General features: G+C 52.5%; 1 protein-coding gene across 2 annotated transcripts in view; it reads right to left on the reverse strand.

The window, feature by feature from the left end:
• Window positions 1–3,382: 3,382 nt before the first annotated feature.
• Window positions 3,383–17,217, reverse strand: part of LOC146889486 (solute carrier family 23 member 1-like) — a 41,829-nt gene continuing 27,994 nt past the window's right edge. For both annotated transcript variants that reach the window (XM_087901851.1, XM_087901850.1), the window contains 9 exons: window positions 16,841–17,000; window positions 14,087–14,268; window positions 13,077–13,194; window positions 12,201–12,357; window positions 10,962–11,215; window positions 5,980–6,144; window positions 5,625–5,733; window positions 5,425–5,520; window positions 3,383–4,112 (listed from right to left, as the gene is read on the reverse strand). In XM_087901851.1, the coding sequence (XP_087757977.1) occupies window positions 3,856–4,112; window positions 5,425–5,520; window positions 5,625–5,733; window positions 5,980–6,144; window positions 10,962–11,215; window positions 12,201–12,357; window positions 13,077–13,194; window positions 14,087–14,268; window positions 16,841–17,000 (1,498 nt within the window). In that variant the 3' untranslated portion in view covers window positions 3,383–3,855. The remainder of the gene's footprint in view (window positions 4,113–5,424; window positions 5,521–5,624; window positions 5,734–5,979; window positions 6,145–10,961; window positions 11,216–12,200; window positions 12,358–13,076; window positions 13,195–14,086; window positions 14,269–16,840; window positions 17,001–17,217) is intronic.

The following is a 17,217-nucleotide window of genomic DNA, read 5'->3' on the forward strand; positions in this document are numbered from 1 at the left end:
CTTGGGGTACTTGACACCCTCTTCTGGCCTTGGGTACTCATACACATGTGCGCGCACATGCACACACACACACACACAAATAAGAGGTTAAAAATATTTTAAAAATGCTTGCAATTGACAACTATAGGAGGCACAGAGGGGAGCAATTCAAAACCCAGCCTGAGGTACTGGGACGGACCAGGTTACTGTGAAGTTCAGCTACACAGAGGCTGTGGGGCAAGAAGGGTGGGCACTGGATAGAATGTCATCAAATATCAAAATAGAATCCTTGGGAAGGGGGACAGCGACCCGCACACTACCATCCTGGAGAAGGAGGGCTGGTGTGGGGCTGTCAGTGGAAAGGGACGTGAGTGGGAAATCTGACAGCATGAGGGGCCAACACAAAGGAGTGGGGGTGTCAGGTACAACCAGGAGCAAATGCCCTCTCTTCCCCACCTGTCCCGGCTAATTTTATGCCAACTTGACGCTGGGCAAAGTCATCAACTGAGAAAACCCCTCCATAAGATCAGGCCGTAGGCAAGCCTGCAAAGAATGTTATTAATTAGTGATCCAGGTAGGGGTGGGCACTGTGGGAGGTGCCATCCCGGGGCTGGTGGTCCTGGGTGCTATAAGACAGCAGGCTGAGCAAGCCACGAGTAGCAAGCCAGTAAGCAGCACCTCTCTGTGACCTCCGCATCAGCTCCTGCCTCCAGGTTCCTGCCTTGACTTCCTCCAGTGATGAACAGTGATACGGAAGTGTAAATCAAATAAACCCTTTCCTCCCAAGTCGCTTTGGTCACGGTGTTTCATCCCAGCAGCGGTAACCTAAGACACTGTCCTTCAGTAGCCCACGAGCAAGTTTTGTTTCTGTCCATTCATAGGCTCCAGCACAGTTTGGCAAAGGCTACATCTGATACAAGTGCATTAGCTAACAAGATGGCAAAAAGAAAAATATTACTAATTCCTTAAAAACATTTGACAGATTTTTGTAGGCTGACTACAAGCATAAAAGAAAAGGGGAAGGTAGCTACGCTCACCCGTGGTGGCGCACGCCTTTAATCCCGAGAATCGGGAGGCAGAGGCAGGTGGGTTTCCGTGAGTTCCAGCCTGGTCTTCAAAGTGAGTTCCAGGATAGCCAGGAAACCCTGTCTCAAAAGGAAAGAAGAAAGAAAGAAAGGGAGGGGGGGTGAAGGTATTGGGGAAATGAGAGAGAGGTGGAACAGCAATGCAAACACAGGAATTCTAACCTTTGAAAATAGAAAAAGGGGCCAGGAGGCAAGCAACACAGGCCCATCTAGAAGCTGGAAACAGTGAGGCAGGAAGCACCCCCCCCCCATCCCGCAACTGCCCGAGGATGCTGCACTGCGCACACCTCGAGCCTACCCTTGTCAGGCTTGCCCAGGCAGGAGAAGCAGCTGAGGGCAGCCGTGGCAGAGCTTCGTGAGGGCACTCGACACTTACAAACGGCAGTGCAGAGGCCCCGCCAGATGTGCTGAGCATAGTGAGGAAGGCAGCTTCCACCTCAGTCACAGGGGAACGCTGCCTACCCGCGTGGCCTGCAGCTTCAGCTTCCCTGAGAGAATAGGGCAGCAAGCAAGCAGCGGCAGAGATGGGAGGGAGGAGAAAGGGCGGGGGTTGCGGGGGAGGCACGACCAGGTCCTGCCAGCCTTTGATATTGCCATCCACGGAGTTCGATGGAAAAAGGTAAAGCCAAGTTGTTTGTCTGTTGGCTTGTTTGTCTTTTAAAATCACACAAACAATAAACAAAACGTTTTAAGTAAGTTTAGAGGTTTCGCATCGGGTCCCAGGCAGAGTTGTCCCAGGCGACACGTGGCATGTGCGGGAGGGCCTCTCTGCGTCTAGTCCTGCTTAGGACCCCTTCCATGTGCTGGGGCCTTTCCAGTTTCCTTCCCTCCCTTTGGGAATCAATAAAGAAATCTCATTTTCCATTTTCTTTCTTTTGAAAAATTATTCTCCATGTTATGTGTTTGTGTACTTGTGTGTATGCTTGTGTGGTGGAGGGATATTTTGGTACCTTGTGGTGGTCCCAGAACAACTTGAGGAAGGCAGCGCTCTCCTTCCACCATGTACGACCCAAGGCTGGAAGTCATCACTCAGCGGATGTCTTTGCTTGCCAGCCTCTGGCTGGGCCTGGTCCTCTATGTTCTGAGCTAAGCTTTTCCCACGATGGTGAAAACGCGCTGGCCCATCTTGGCTTCGGATGATCACACGCCATCCCTCATGCCAGTCACGTCGAAGTTGGAAATTCATTGTGTTGTTCTTGTTGTTGAAACAGACTCTCACTATGTAGCCCTGGCTGGCCTGGAACTTGCCATGTAGACCAGGCTGGCCTCGAACTCACTGAGATCTTCTGCCTCTACTTCCTGAGAGCTGAGATTAAAGGTGTGCACCACTAAACCCAGTCTGGAAATTTCCATTTTTAGTGGTAATCTCCTCCCCCTCGACCCCATCCAGATGTTCCCCACCCCCACAGCAGACTTCTAGACCCAGATGTTCCCCAGCCCCACAGCAGACTTCTAGACCCAGATGTTCCCACCCCCACAGCAGACTTCTAGATCCAGATGTTCTCACCCCCCACAGTGGACTTCTGGACCCAGATGTTCCCCACCCCCCACAGTAGACTTCTGGATCCAGATGTTCCCACTCCCACTGCAGACTTCTGGATCCAGATGTTCCCACCCCCACAGTAGACTTCTGGATTCAGATGTTCCCACCCCCAACCGCAGACCTCTGCCCTTCTTCCTCTTGAAAGCAGGTTTGGTCAAACAGAGAGAGTTTCTGGTGGGGAAGGTGGGGTTGGGAGATCCGATGAATCCTGTCTCTGCCTATCAAAATGTGAAGCCCTGAGCCTGATCCCACTCTGGGAAACAGTGGAAAGTTCTAACGGCATCCACAATTAAATGCAGCTGCCCAGAAGCCTGAAGTCGTACTGCTCTGACAGACACAGTCTACAGGCTCAGTGGAGCTTGATTCCTCCACGCTAGGGCTTTGCTGCCTTGAAAGGGTTCTAGGATTCACTACACCATGACCATAAACGGTGAACCCCATTCCCTTCTGGAGAGGAGACTGAGGAGCAGAGAGCGGACACCTGGGGTGAAGCTGTGTGAGGCAGCCATGGGTCGCTTTAACTCTAGCCAGATGTCTGAGGCCAGGCCCTTGTCCTGAAGCTGGAGAGGTGCTGGAAGCCATCTAGGGGTAAGGGGATGATCCTTACTGCTTTGCTGCTCAGTGAGAACTGGAAAACCTCAAGGTCCTTGGCTCCAGGGAGAGGGGGACAAAACCATCCCATCAGTCTCCCCCTCCTGCCCCCCGTGTTGAGGTTTGAACCTGGGTCTATGCACACACTACACAAGTATTCAATCACAGCGCTACACCCCCAGCATGCTTTTTACTTTTTATTTTGAGACAGGATCATGCTAATGCTAAGCTGGTCCAGCAAGCCCTAAAGTCACTCCAGCCCAGACAAGTTTTGAGCTTGTGTCCTTCCTGGGCAGCTTCCTGAGTGGCCAGATTCCAGGGTGCCTGGCCCCCTCGCCTTTCAGCAAACAGCTTGCCCCTGTTCGACCCCTATGCTCTTGCTCCCGATCTGCCAGAATACTGCACAGCAAAGCAGACCAGCACTGTGCAGATCCCAGACTCATCATCCACACCGGAGCTCAAACACAGCAGAAGGACGCCCTGAGGCCGGCCTCACAGGGTCGTGCCATCAACGCTGCTTGGCCCCCACAGTGTGCAGTGTGGAAGGTGCTGAGAAGGGCCCTTGGGCACCCATTTGTGGACAGCGGTCCATGCATTCTGCAGGCAGATGGGTGGCCAGAGTCTAGCTGTGAGAAGATGAGGGTCAGGCTGTTCTCTTCACATCCTGGTCTCTGAAACACCCCACAGGTACTTTCCAGAGGAAGTCTGGGGACACAGAGTGAGCTGGTTCATTCCCGCCTCATCCCCATGTTGGTCTAGCTTGGGCCAGAACGGGAGGGCCCGGGTCCATGAAGACGTGCAGAACTTGGTGCCAATCCCCCACGGAAAGCCATAGACCTTGGCGGCCTTCAGGGTCTCCTCGGAATCCTCCTGGATTTGACTCCATGCCAAGAGGCCTCTCTCCTCCAGGGTGCCTGAGAAGTCAAGGAAGCCCCTGAGTTTCCTTCCACTCCCTGTCCAAGCCTTGGCCAGAACCATAGATCCTCTCTGCTCTTTGGACAATCTCAGAGCCCCTACTCATGTGGAGCCCAGCCTCAGCCTCAACCATGGAACCTCAGGGCTCCCCTTGGCACACAGAAGCAGGCCTGTCCATGTGTGTTTGTGGCCTGCAGGTGCACTTAGGTATGGTGAGGAATATAATTTGGGAAACAGAATGCTTGAAGCAGGTGCCATCACAGAAGTTCTTAAGAGAGGCTGGGAGGGCACAGAAGAGAAAGGTAGGTGGGGATGTCTCCCCAGAAGCCACAGTGATAGGATCTCTATGCCCCTCACTGTCAGTCTCCCCGCTGCCTGCACCCCCGGTTAGCTCAGCCCAGGCCCCACCCCACTATGCCCCTTCGCTTGTCTGTTTCCCTTCCCATCTCCTCCATTAGCCTGTGTGTTTGTGGAAGGCAGGGGCGTAGCTCACTTCTCTTTGTATTCTCAGTGAGTGGCACCTGATACATGTATAATGGATAGTTAGAAATAGGAATGGATGAATGATGAATGAATGAGTGGTTTCCCCCAGCAATAATTATATTCTAGGTTTAAGAGAGCCAAGGCCATCTCTTTTCCCTTTCGTATCTGGTGCATCATCCATTTTAGGGCCCTAAGATGGCTGATCTGTTTCCCCTGGGAAGTCATACATGGGTAACCTAATCCTGGGGCTCCCAGTACTCTTTGGTGATGTTTAAAGAGGAGAAAAAGTTACAAGGAGTCTATTGCTAGAGGCTCCAGTCTGCCTGGGCTTGCAAGGAGCTCACTGTATAGCCGAGGATGACGGGAACTCCCGATTCTCCCGCTTCCACCCCACTCCACCCCCACCCTGCACGGGGATTACAGGTGTGCATCTCAGTTTACACACTGGTGTAAACAGAAGCTGGGACTGTATGTCTAGACACACCTCTACCAACTAAGCTACGCCCACCCAGTCCTGTCTTCTCTACACAAAAGGAGATTATGACACACAGGGAGATTGCAGAAACATGCCAGTCCCGAGCAAAGGCAATGTGAGGACGCCCTCTTCAAGCCAAGAAGAAAGGTCCTGTGAGGAACCAGCCTGCCTCGGGGTCCCGGTCTGGGGACTGGAGGAAGAATTGCTGCTTTCCTCACTCTATTCTGTGATGTGTTTTGGCAGCAGCTCAAGCTGACTCATGTAAGCTATGCCTTACTCTGACGGGAGCTCTCCAATGGCCCCATCGCTGCCCAGACGCCCACAAGCCCAACTTCAGGCGGCTGCGGCCTTACCAGGGATGGTGTTGTCCAACACAAAGCCCAGGAATCCGCCAACAAACATGCCTGTGGTCAGGAGCACCTGGATGACCTGGTCCAGCTGGAGAATCCCTGGAATGAGACAAAAGTGACCGTTTGTGGGACCAAGGGCCGCCCTGCTTCCCACCCACAGCAGTGGCAGGGGGGCGGGGGGGGGGGGGAACGACAGGACTCACCTGTCTGCAGCTTCTCAGGATTCTGGCTCACCCAGTTGGGGATGGCGAGCCCACAGTAGATGGAGAAGCCAAACACGAAGAGGTTCCTGGATGAATTCATGTCTACATACTATGGGAAAAAGAGTCCCCACATCAGCAGGGCCACAGAAGCCTTACACATGCACACTGTGGCTGGTTGAGAGGTCGGATGGCAGCTGGCTGCTTGTTTCTTGTCTTTGGGGTTCTCTAGGCCTCCTAGGACCACAGGCGCCACCCTCTCCCTCCTCCTCCCCCTCCCCTCCCCCTCTTCCACACAGCTCCATCCCCCGGGCTCCTCTCAGGAGGTGTGGCGCTGTTGGTCACTGAGGTCCCTCACCTGTAGGTTAGAGATCCCCACAGCGCTGATGACCCCGAACATGACGATGAACATGCCTCCGATCACCGGGGTAGGGATGGTGGCAAATGCCGCTCCAATCTTCCCAAACATGCCCATCAGGAGCAGCACGCAGCCCGCGGTGACGATCACGATCCTGCTCCCGACCTGCACGCCCAGAGAGAAGGGATAGGAGCACCAGGCCAGGTAGACACCCTGGAAACCTATTCCTCCCTCGTCCTTCACACTGTGGTGGTGAGCCTGCAGAAGCGGCACCGCATATGCCCAAACTGCCCAACCCCCATGCTCGCACCCTGAGCTAAGGGCAAAGGTCCTGGCTTCAGCTCTCATCTCCCCGCCCTGCCTGACTCTCTCACACCCGTTGGGTACATTACTGACCTTTCTGAAGGTCAGCCTCCACATCTACCACAGAAGACTAGGGATGCCATACAATTCAGTATGACAAGGCCTGTGGTACGTGTCACTGGTGGAATGGTACACGTTGAGCACACGGAATGCTCAGTAAGGGGAAACTGCAGGGGACAGAGGCTTAAGGTTCTTGTGCAGCATGGTGCACTGCTCGGTGTTGCTTATGCTTTTACGAGGAAGGAACGTCTCTGTTTCCCTGCCACATCCCATGCTCCTCCAAAGACGTGCACCTCACTAAAACTTCCACACTTCCTCCTTGCCCACAGCACTGTAAAGATACCCAGTGCCAGAGACACTGGTCACAAAAGGCCGGGGCAGGAAGGAAAAACAGAGGATGCTTGTACACACCTCTCATTCTGTAGAAGAGAAAACTAAAGAAAGGAGCCCGAGGCCCTATGGGAGTCCCGTGCAATGCCGGGGTCTCCTGCGCCCAGCAACCAACAGGTTTTAGCCACAGCACTGCACACTCAGCTGTGTACACGTCTGATTTACGCCATGTCCACCTCCAGCCCCACATCACCTGGTGCTCTGTAAATGGAGCATCTGTCTCTCAGCAGGAGGGACAAGTGGCAAACAGGGAATCTCACGAAGGGAACAGGGAACATCCCGCAGCAGCCCAGGGTGTGTCCGGAAGAGGCACAGGGCAGCGGACACTGAGGGCGACTCTGTGGTGGCTGGCTAGTCTGCCCAGTGGGGACAGTTTAACCAATTTACAAGAAAAGAGGGGAACAGAGAGCGCCATGCACCCAAAGATTCGGTGGGAGAAAGTTCTAGAGAGAAAGCGGCATATGTGAACTCTCTGGGAAAAGCCTGGGTGGCTGGAAAGTACAAGGGAAATCAGTGTGCCAGGGCTGCCGTGCCCAGGGGAGTGGGGGGAACCAGAGCAGGGGATGGGCTCCATCCTTCAGGGCCCTGAGGGCAGGGGAGGGGCAGAAACAAAGCCATATAATGCGATATGCTTCGGTCCCCAAAGGAAGTACTCTGACACCTGCTGCCATGTGTGGGTGAGCCTTGTGATGTAAATGAAAATGTCCCCATAGGCTCACACAGTTAAACACTTGGTTCCCTATTGGTGGTGCTGTCTGCAGAGGCTGTGGAACACTTGGGAGCTGGAGTATTGCTGGGAACAGGGTGGGCTTTGAGGGTTTACAGTCTTGCTGTCCTTCCTAAGCCCGTTTGCTCTCTGTCTTTCCCCCCTTCCTTCACCCACCCCCAACCGCCCACCGTGAGTGGTTAATTAGCCAGTTCCTTGCCCCTGCCTCCATGTGATGCCTTCCTGGTCATGAGGGCTCTCTCCCTTCCTTAAGTTGCTTTTGGTCATAGCATCTTAGCACAGCAGTGGGAAAGTGGCAGATACAAGCCTCGAGGACACTGTGCCAGGAGACTCAGGCCAGTCACGAAAAGTCAGATAATATGACTTCATTCACACATGGTCTCCAGGGTCTGCAAATCCACAGGACAGGAAGCAGAAAAGGTTGCAGGGGCTGGGGAAAGGAGGAGCTGGGGGGAGGGGAACCGGGGAGGAGGAAGAGCAGGAAAGGGGAAAAGAGAAGAGAAACAAGGAGGAGAAGATGAGAAACGGGCTGGATGAGGAGTTGGGGGTCCTTCAGGATGGGAGGAGGATAGACCGTGCCAAGGGTTGCCTAGCAACGTCAGTGTGGCCTAACGCCGCAGCACTGCGGTCACACGGATCCCAACCTTGTGGAGGCTGAGGTGGGAGGTGTAGACAGTGGGGGCTAGCCTGGGCTTTATAGTGAAACCCACTCTCAAAACATTGGAGGGGAACTATGTCAAAGCATTCTATATATGCACAAAATGGTGTATAATAAACTAATTAAATTTTAAAACCTACCATTATAACCAAATGGTTATGGTTATAATGGTAAGTTTCGTGTTATGCATCTTTTATTGCAGTAAAAATGAAGATGGGAGGAAGCGTCGCTCCCTTCCCTGAGGGCTTTAAAGCCAGGGGGTGATATGATGTGATCTAAGGGCTCCCTCCGGGAGAGGCGTCTCACTGGAATTACTCAGGGGATTTCCTCACCAAGCAAGAGTTACTATGATGGACTCGGATTTCCCCTTTGCCTGCATGGAGGTTCACTTACCATCCAAACCTTATCTCAAGCAGCACTTGCTGCTTCCACCCAGAATCTTAAAGGAAACTCCCCGAGTTCAGGGGCCCTCAACCTTCCAAATGCCGTGACTTTTTAAGACAGTTCCCCAGCTTGTGGCGATCCTCAACCATAAAATTATTTTTGTTGCTACTCCAAAACTGTAATTTTGCTACTGATATGAACCATAGCATAGAAATCTGTATTTTTTGATGCTTTTAGGTGGCCCTGTGAAAAGATCATTCGACCTTCTACAGGGGGTGGGAACCACCGCCCTAGTTTATTTCCAGAGAGGGCTGGTTATTGCCATGGAACCTGCTTTGGATGCACACACGGGCACAGAGGCCCTTACCCTCTCTGTCTGACTTTTTAAAGGGTACCACCATGCAGCCCCATTGTGTGAGACGGAAGAGGCTGAACTTCTGGTGTGTAATGATGTGAATCCACTTAGAAACTAAGCTTCCAAACAGTTAGGATGGTGAGCTTCTGTTGTGTGCTCTTCCCACAGCCAAAAATTTTTTTTTAAAGATATTTTTAGTGCCAACTAAAGTCCACTAATACAGATTAGGAGTTTGCTTGTTCTTCCTTCTTCGCCTTCTAGACTGAATCCTCAGAGATGCTCTGCTCTGTTTGACCTTAGCGGTTGACTGTGTGTGACTGCAGGTACCACAGGTGGGTCTTCAGGTCCAGCCTGTGGCGCTAAAGGTCTCATGGGGTGGGGGCGGTCAACCCCAAGCACACCACCATGGGAGTTCCTCGTGAGACCCAGGTCTCCCCCTTTAGCCTGAGAACTGACAGGGAGACAGGTAGCTGTGACATCCAAGAGAAGTGATCTGTCGCCTTCAGCCTGCCCTCCCATCACACACACACACACACACACACACACACACACACACACACACACACGTGTGCGTGCACCCATTGTTGCAATGCCTGAAAAGGCCACAGGGCGGAGTGTGAGCCCATAAAAACCAATCTCTCGGGGCTAATCTAACCTGCTTAAATCGCAACTTTCCCTGGACCTGTGGGTCTCTACTCTCTGCTTTTTCCATCTCCTCTAAAAGGCCTCGGTTTAGAAACTACGTCCACAGCAATTTGTTTGGTTTATGTAATGTCGTTCTTGTTCTCCATGGGACTTGTTTCCTTTAATGGGAAGGACAAGTGCTGGATTTACAGTCCACTGCTGCATTGCCAGAGCACACATAGCTTTGACCAAAGGCCCGGGAAGCCTTGGGAGAGCATCAAAGACTCCAGAGTGTCCAGAGAGCCAGGAGTTGCTATGGAGGTGACTCTGGCTGGGATCTGGTTGAGGATTTCAGCTCCACCAGAGGCAGAGGTCACTTGGGGGTCGGGGGTGGACGGTACAGTGCCTCCAGGCTGCACACCAGAGCCACTGTGGGAGCCATGGACAAGGCAAGTTGGGGTGCTGTCGGGGAGGGGACCATATAGTTTCCATGAGCTCACGAAAATCGCTCTGCAAACCCCTGCAAAGACACACCGAACTACGGGGGCAGCACGATGCTGTTGTTTCAACACCATTTAGAAATGCCATCCTGGGGATTCCTTACTGGGTCCCTAGTAGGAAGTTGGGGGGGGGGGGGGCTGAAGACACATTGGGCAGGGACTAGTCAAAAGTGGGTTCTAGAAACAAGGCAGCCAAGTTGTGGATGGATGAGCAAGATCTTAGGAAGGGAGAACGTGAGACCCTATCGTGCAGGAGACAGTCTGTGGCACCAGGAAGGGAGCGAAGGGGACATGCGCGGAACCCGGTAGAGAACCCAGCAGGAAGTTCAAGGACAGCGAGATGTTAAAGATGTGAGCAGCAGATGGGTTCGCTAAGTCAGGGAGCGCAGAAAAATGGAGCATGTGTGTGCTTCAGAAGTCTCTGGGTGTAGAGGCCCAGGGACCCTGAGTCGGGTCTAGCTAGGGGCAGTTGGATATTCAGGGCTGGGCTAAAGGCAATGAATGTCCAGCACAACTAAAGAAGGCCAAGTGTTGACACTGAGATCATGACCCCTGCAGAGATGGCCTCACCCTGGCCCCTAGGCCATGAGTGTGTAGCCTTGCCCTGCAGGGCGAATGTACTTTGCAGAGGAGCCTGAGTTGGGGGCAGTGAAATAAGGAGGATCCCCTGGATCACAATGAGGGTCGAGCATAACTTTGTGAGTCTTCGTAAGCAGACTACCTTTCACATCTGTGATGGGAAGATGGAAGAAGGGGCCACACCCTGCAGGCAGGGCAGCCTGTAAAAGGGCCTCCTGAGAGGAGCATTTCCCTGTCCACACCTCTACTTTAGCCGCATACAGTCCACATCTCATTTCTGACTGCCAGGTGAGCAGGCTGGTATTTGTCTAAAACCACTCTTTGTGAGTTCTCACAACCACAACAGGAAACTAATTTTCAGGGACCCGGGGCCACCCCAGGAGCCTCCGTCAGCAGCCTTACCCTGGTGATGCCCAATGCTCCGACGTTCTCGCTGTAGGAGGTGGTACCATTCCCGGTGCCCCAGGCCCCTGCCAGCAGGCAGCCAAGGCCTTCGATGCCGATGCCCCGATTGATGGCATGCTTCGGAGGGGGTGGGGCCCCAACCAGCCGAGCACAGGCATGATAATCCCCCACCGACTCCACCATGGAGGAGATCACTCCAGCAATGATTCCAAAGACTCCAGCCAGGCTGATGGTGGGGAGGCCCCACTGTCCTGCAGAGGTAACCCAAGGGGGCTGTCTGGCCAGAGGAAGCCGCTAGACCCCAAGTCATTCCGTTGCCAGAAGGGTCTCTGGAAGGCTTCAGACTTGGAAAGCTCTCAGCTGCCAGAGGCTTTGGCAGCCGCCCTCACAACCTCCAGACATGGAGGTCACCATGCACAGAAAGGCAGAAATGGTGCCTCCTTCAAAGACAGCCTTGGAGCTGTTGGAAGCTAGAAGCTAAGTCTCTACTAGAGACATCGCTATATCCACAACCCATGAACAATACAGGCCCCCCTTCAGCCCTGGCTACTTTTGTACACTCCAAGATGAGACCTGAGTGGTCTAAACGAAGCTCTGATCTCCCCCAGAATATTCTAACTCAGTTCTAAGCCTCCTTTGTTTGAGATCCACTGAATCTAACAGGAGACCCAAAGATCTGCCTGAAAATCAGGCTTCTGGTTCAGCGTCCCTTATATATCACAAGGCCAAGGGCTTCTGGGTAACATGGAGGAGGGTGAGGGGCTTAGGCTGGTTCTGAGGAAGCTCTTGGAATAAGAGAATCTAACCTACTGCTCTCACGAGCTTTTCAGAACAGCCTGGGTTTGGTGTCTGAATTCCCAGCTTCTCGGGAGGCAGAGGCAAGGCTTGCCTGCCCTTCTGAGTGAATCCAAGGTCAGCCTGAGTAACTTAGCAGTATTCTGTCTTCAAAACAAAAAGTAAAAAGAGGGCTGGGGCTATATGTCTGCGATACAGCAATTGCGGAGTAAGCGTGAAGCCTGGGCGCAATCCCCACTAACACACGTGCATGCCTTAGAACAATCTAGAATCTCCCTCCTCACCCTCCTCTCTTAGGGGTCAGATGTGGTCTCCCTGGAGCCCATGTCCCTCTTGCAATCCCTCCCCAGACTTTTTAAACCCTCCACGAGTACACTGAATCCCATAGACAGTCCCAGGAAACACGTGTCCGAAACAAGAAGGACACCCATTTCTCCTCACCTGGATAAGGGAAGCGGAACCAAGGGGCCTGGCTCAGCACGCTGCCTTTGGTGTCTGTGCGGGCCATGTACCCATACGCCATGGGGGACTTGGGGAGGGTGTTGGTGACTGTGAGCACGAAGCAGAAGAGCCATGAGATGCAGAGGGCCAGCAGCACCTGCCAGAGAGAGCCGCCCTTCACACTCTGCCCACCCCAGCCCTTCCTCTGTGTGTAGGGGTGGGGGTGGGGTACTCTGAGACCCGGGGTGTGACAGGTGACCCTGCTACTGACAACAGGAATCTGCTGTGTCCATGGATAAATTAGCACATTAAGGGAACAGACTGACAAGAGAGGCAGAAAATTCCACTACAGAAAGAACTCTCGGGCAGAGCGGGACGGAAATGTTCACGTCGGGCGGAGCCCGTGGCAAAAGGGTGACAATCAGACTCTCCCACTGTGTGTTTATCTTCATCTATGCCATGGGATTAGACCTCTCCTCGAACAGCCCAAACCATGGTGAGATCCCAGGACACTTAGAGGATGCTCCCATGGCTGAAGAGGGATGGGGCAATAGCAGGGGGTTGCTTCTAGGAGTCAGAGAGAAACTTGAGTGGAGATACCCACGAATCATTAGAGGTGAACCTGTCATTCCCAGGGCTTGGCTATGCCAGCAGCCAGGGACTAAAGCTGTCCCGTGCAGGCGCTCAGAGTAGGAACCCGAGACGGTATGCCAGTAACCGCCAGGGGGCGCCACCCGCACCCGCACACTTCAGCCTCCTAGGAAGAGGCCTCCAGAGGTGAGGGAGCCCTGGTTTTGGAGCTAAGCCGGCATAGGGAGGTTGCCCTACACGCTCCAAGTGAACCAAGAGTGAAAGAAGGTGAGGGGCGGTTCTTACAGGGAAGACCTGAAACAGGTTAAATTTGGAGACGTGACACTTCCCTCTTCCATAAACCGGCACAGGCACCACGACGTTTTTGAGATACTGAGAAAACAGCACGATGAGGAAGATGGTCCTGAAACAGAAACAAACGGTCACCTACTTTGGTGGGCTGGATCCTTCCTGGTGGGGGCAGGGTAGCCCTTCCAGGCTCTAGGAAGGGCCAGGGAGCGGAGCTGTCGCGTGCTGGTGGCATTCGTGGCTTGGCTGGGTCCCTGTAGGGAAGCGCAGGCAGAGCCCTGCCATCTGTGAAGAGAGGTCGGTCCCCACTGGGAGATGCTGCTGGCTGAAGGGATACAGCGGGCCAGGAGACTGTCACCTCTGGGAGTCGGAGAGATGAGCAGCTGGCAGCAGGACCAAGCCAGCCGTTAGAGCCACTGAGGCCCGAGTCGGAAGCTCTGCACCTCAAATGCCGCTCACACCTCTCTCCGATCACACGGGGCGCAGTGAATGAGATACCACCCCTAGACTCAAGTATAAATGCTGGAGGCTTCATTTCCCCTGTCCTTGAGCCTCCTTGGCCGTTGTCACCTCCCGGTAAACACCCCAGTCCCCTCCCACACACAGCACCCTCTGACTCATGGCTGTCCCCCAGTATTGCAGGGATCTCGTTCTTCTCTCATAGACTATATAAACACCCTTGTGAGCTGGGGCCATTCTTTGTACCCATCTGAGCTCGATGAAATCCTAGCTGGCAAGAGACCCGTGGAGTCAAGTTTTCATAAACACTATGTGTTCTTAGACACTGCCGTGATATATTGGTTTCTATGAGAATCAGTAAGATTAACATAGCTAACAGTCCTAATAAATCCTAAGTATCAACGGTGACCTTCTTAAGATCTGATAATGCCATGGAAGTATTTATAAACCATAGGAGTCTGTCAATATCCTGGACTCTCAAAGTGTTTAGTGGGTAACTTTCCACCAAACAGGACTGAGGTGGCTAACCTTTCTCAGAGAATACTTACAAGGCAGAAATCCCCCAGTGGATCCCGGCGTCGTTGCCGGCAGATTCAAAGAGAGGCAGAGCCACCAGAGAAATGGTTGGGGCGATGGTCAAGGGGCCGATGTAGCGCATAAGAAATCCAATGAGGCCCGAGAAACCCACCAGCATCTGGACACAGGAAGCCACCATGACAGCACCCTGCAACTGAAGGAAAGGTGTGGGCATCAGTGGGGACCGGGCCTACCCCCCAGGGCTGGCTGCAGCAGCCCATTGGCCAACCTAACCACACCCTGGGAGTGCTTTCTCAGGTAGGAATGTAGGGGAAGGGAGTTCTGAGCTTGCATTTTCATTAACCGGGGATTTAGGAGGTAGGTTTCACAATTGCTTGTGGATTGTAGTCGCTGTGGAGAGGAAGGCCCACCACAAGAGCAGCACCTTGCTTCTCTGTTTGTCTGTCTTTCACTTTCTGTGGCAAGTGGTCGGAAACTCTTCCCACAAACGGCCAGTTGGAATATTTTAGGCTCTGTGGCTGTAAGGGAGGCGCTGCAATGTTTCCAGGCAAGACGAGAACAAAAAGCAAGCCGTGTTCCATCGGAACTTCATTCCCAGGCAATGAAAATGGAATTTTAGGGCTGGAGAGATGGCTCAGCGGTTAAGAGCACTGACTGCTCTTCCAAAGGTCCTGAGTTCAATTCCCAGCAACCACATGGTGGCTCACACCCATCTGTAATGAGGTCTGGCGCCCTCTTCTGGCCTTCAGGCATACACACAGACAAAATATTGTATACATAATAAATAAATAAATATTTAAAAAAAAAAAAGAAAATGGAATTTTATGGAATTTTGACGTGCCAGGGTATCTTATTCTTATTTCTATGTTTTCAAAAATTAGCACTTACAATGCAAAAGCCATTCTTAGCTTGTGTGTTGTTGAGCAATCAATTAACAGGCCAGATTTGGTTCTGTACCACCTGATCTATTGGATTCAACGAGTCTGTCTCCCTTTTTGCCTTAACAGTGCTGATGGTATCTCTTCTCTTTAAAAATATGTTTTATTTTGAGATAGGAGCTCACATGGTCCAGGCTAACCTTGAATCCACTATGACTTTGAACTTGTGATTCTCTGCCTCCATCTCTAGAGTGCTGCCATTACATCTGATCTATGGGCTGCGGAGGAACACACCCAGGGTTCTGTGCACACTAAATCACACACTACCAACCAAGATGCCTCTCAATCCCCTGTATGTATTCTTACAACATTACTGACAATTTTTTTCAATGTGAACACAGTGCTGTTGTGTTTTACGGGCAAAGATATCACACAGGCTCATGTGTTTAAACACCTGATACCATGGTTCTCTTTTTTTTTTTTTCTGTAACCATTTCTTTGGAAACAGAATCTGACCCGGTGGTGGTGGCGTAAGCCTTTAATCTCAGCACTTGGGAGGCAGAAGTAGGAAGATCTCTGAGTTTGAGGCCAGCCTGGTTTATAGAGTTCCAGGACAGCCAAGGCTACACAGAGAAACCCTGTCTTGAACACCACCCCCAAAGAAAAGAAAAGAAACAGAATCTGTTTTCTTTTGACCATTCCTTTGATCTCAGTGTGCCAGCTTCCCTGAGGCTGCTCTCACTGGCTGGACCTGTCCTGTGCAGTCAACCTGCTGACCATCTCTGGCTTCCGTCACTAAGGCGGATGTTCAGTAGACACGGGAGAGCCATTCCATCCCAGGAGTGAATTAAACAACCAAGCACTGATCAATTGAGGCCAAGAGGTTGGCACAAAAGCACCCTCTTTGCTGTTCAGCACTCTGGAAGACCTTGGCCAGCAAGAAGAACTAATAATGAAGCAGAACTGGCCTTGTGGCTCACTGTGGCTGCTGAGGTTCTTCAGGGCAATGTTAGGGAAAGGGAAGTGACAGGCCACCTTAGCCCTGGGCCACCAGAACCTGACCCAGGCCCTGTGTTGTACAGTACAAGTCTGTAGGCCCTGTCTGTGAATGGCCAAGAAGGACAGTGTTTAGATAATGAATGTCATGGATGGCTTCTGCCTCGCATTATTTTTTTTCAAACAACCTTTTGGAAATAGAAAAGTCATTCTTAGTCCTTGGCAACAGAAGAATGGGCCACAGAGGACGGAGAGGTGGCTCAGTGGTTAGGGGCACTGGAAGCTCTTGTAGAGGGCTCTGATTTGGTTCCTAGCACCCACATCGTGGCTCACAACCACCTGTAACTCCAGTTCCAGGGGATCTAAGGCCCTCTTCTGGCCTATGAGGTCCCTGCGTGCATGTGGTAGGCAAACATACATGCAGGCAAACACACACACACACACACACACACACACACGTATTTATAAAATCAGGCAATAGATAGGATTTGGTTCAAGTCTCATAGTTTGCTGACTCCTGCATTAGGGATCCCTGCATGACACAAAAACAAAAGCAAATAGTTAATGCAGTAAAGAAAATATGAGTGTCACTTGAATGCTGCCTCCTTGGAGCACACAAGACTGTTCTCAAGAAGACCTATGTTCTGTCCCCGTGTTCCCCACGCAGACAGCTCCAAATCCTCGGCTCCCCCTCCTACTACGTATACACACACACACACACACACACACACACACACACACACACACCCCGCTGGACTGCCAGCTTCCCGAGGACAGGACCCTTGTCTGACTTGTCTGTGTCAGTGGATTAAATAAAACATCTTCCTCACAGGGAGCTGGCTAATGACAGTGGAGCAAGGGAATCCACTCAGCGGCCCACTCTCCCACTACCTCTCGGATCCTCTTCTGCCACTCTTCAATGAATTCAGGAGAGCTGGTGTTGACCTGGCTGGCATTGAGCGTCCACTCCGGGCATTTCCAGGCAGGAAGAGAGAGCATGGCCAGAGAGGGTGCCACAAAAGAAAAGGTCCCTCCTTGGAGAATGGGCAGCCTGAAGGAGGGGGAAGATGTGTTACCGCCAAGACCCTCACACACTGGCCTTTGCCAAGCTCCAAAGGGCCTTTTGAGCCCAATTCCTAGCCCAGTAGCCGCACAGAGCCCCTGCTCCTTCAGTCGCACGGAACTTTACGACTAAGCATCGGAGCCTGTGCGACTTGGGACAAGTGGCAGCAGTGGGCAGAGGAGAAGGCATGCAGACCCTGCCAGGA

Source organism: Myodes glareolus, chromosome 25 (assembly GCF_982192425.1).
Source record: "Myodes glareolus chromosome 25, mMyoGla1.1, whole genome shotgun sequence".
Classification (NCBI taxonomy): domain Eukaryota; kingdom Metazoa; phylum Chordata; class Mammalia; order Rodentia; family Cricetidae; genus Myodes; species Myodes glareolus.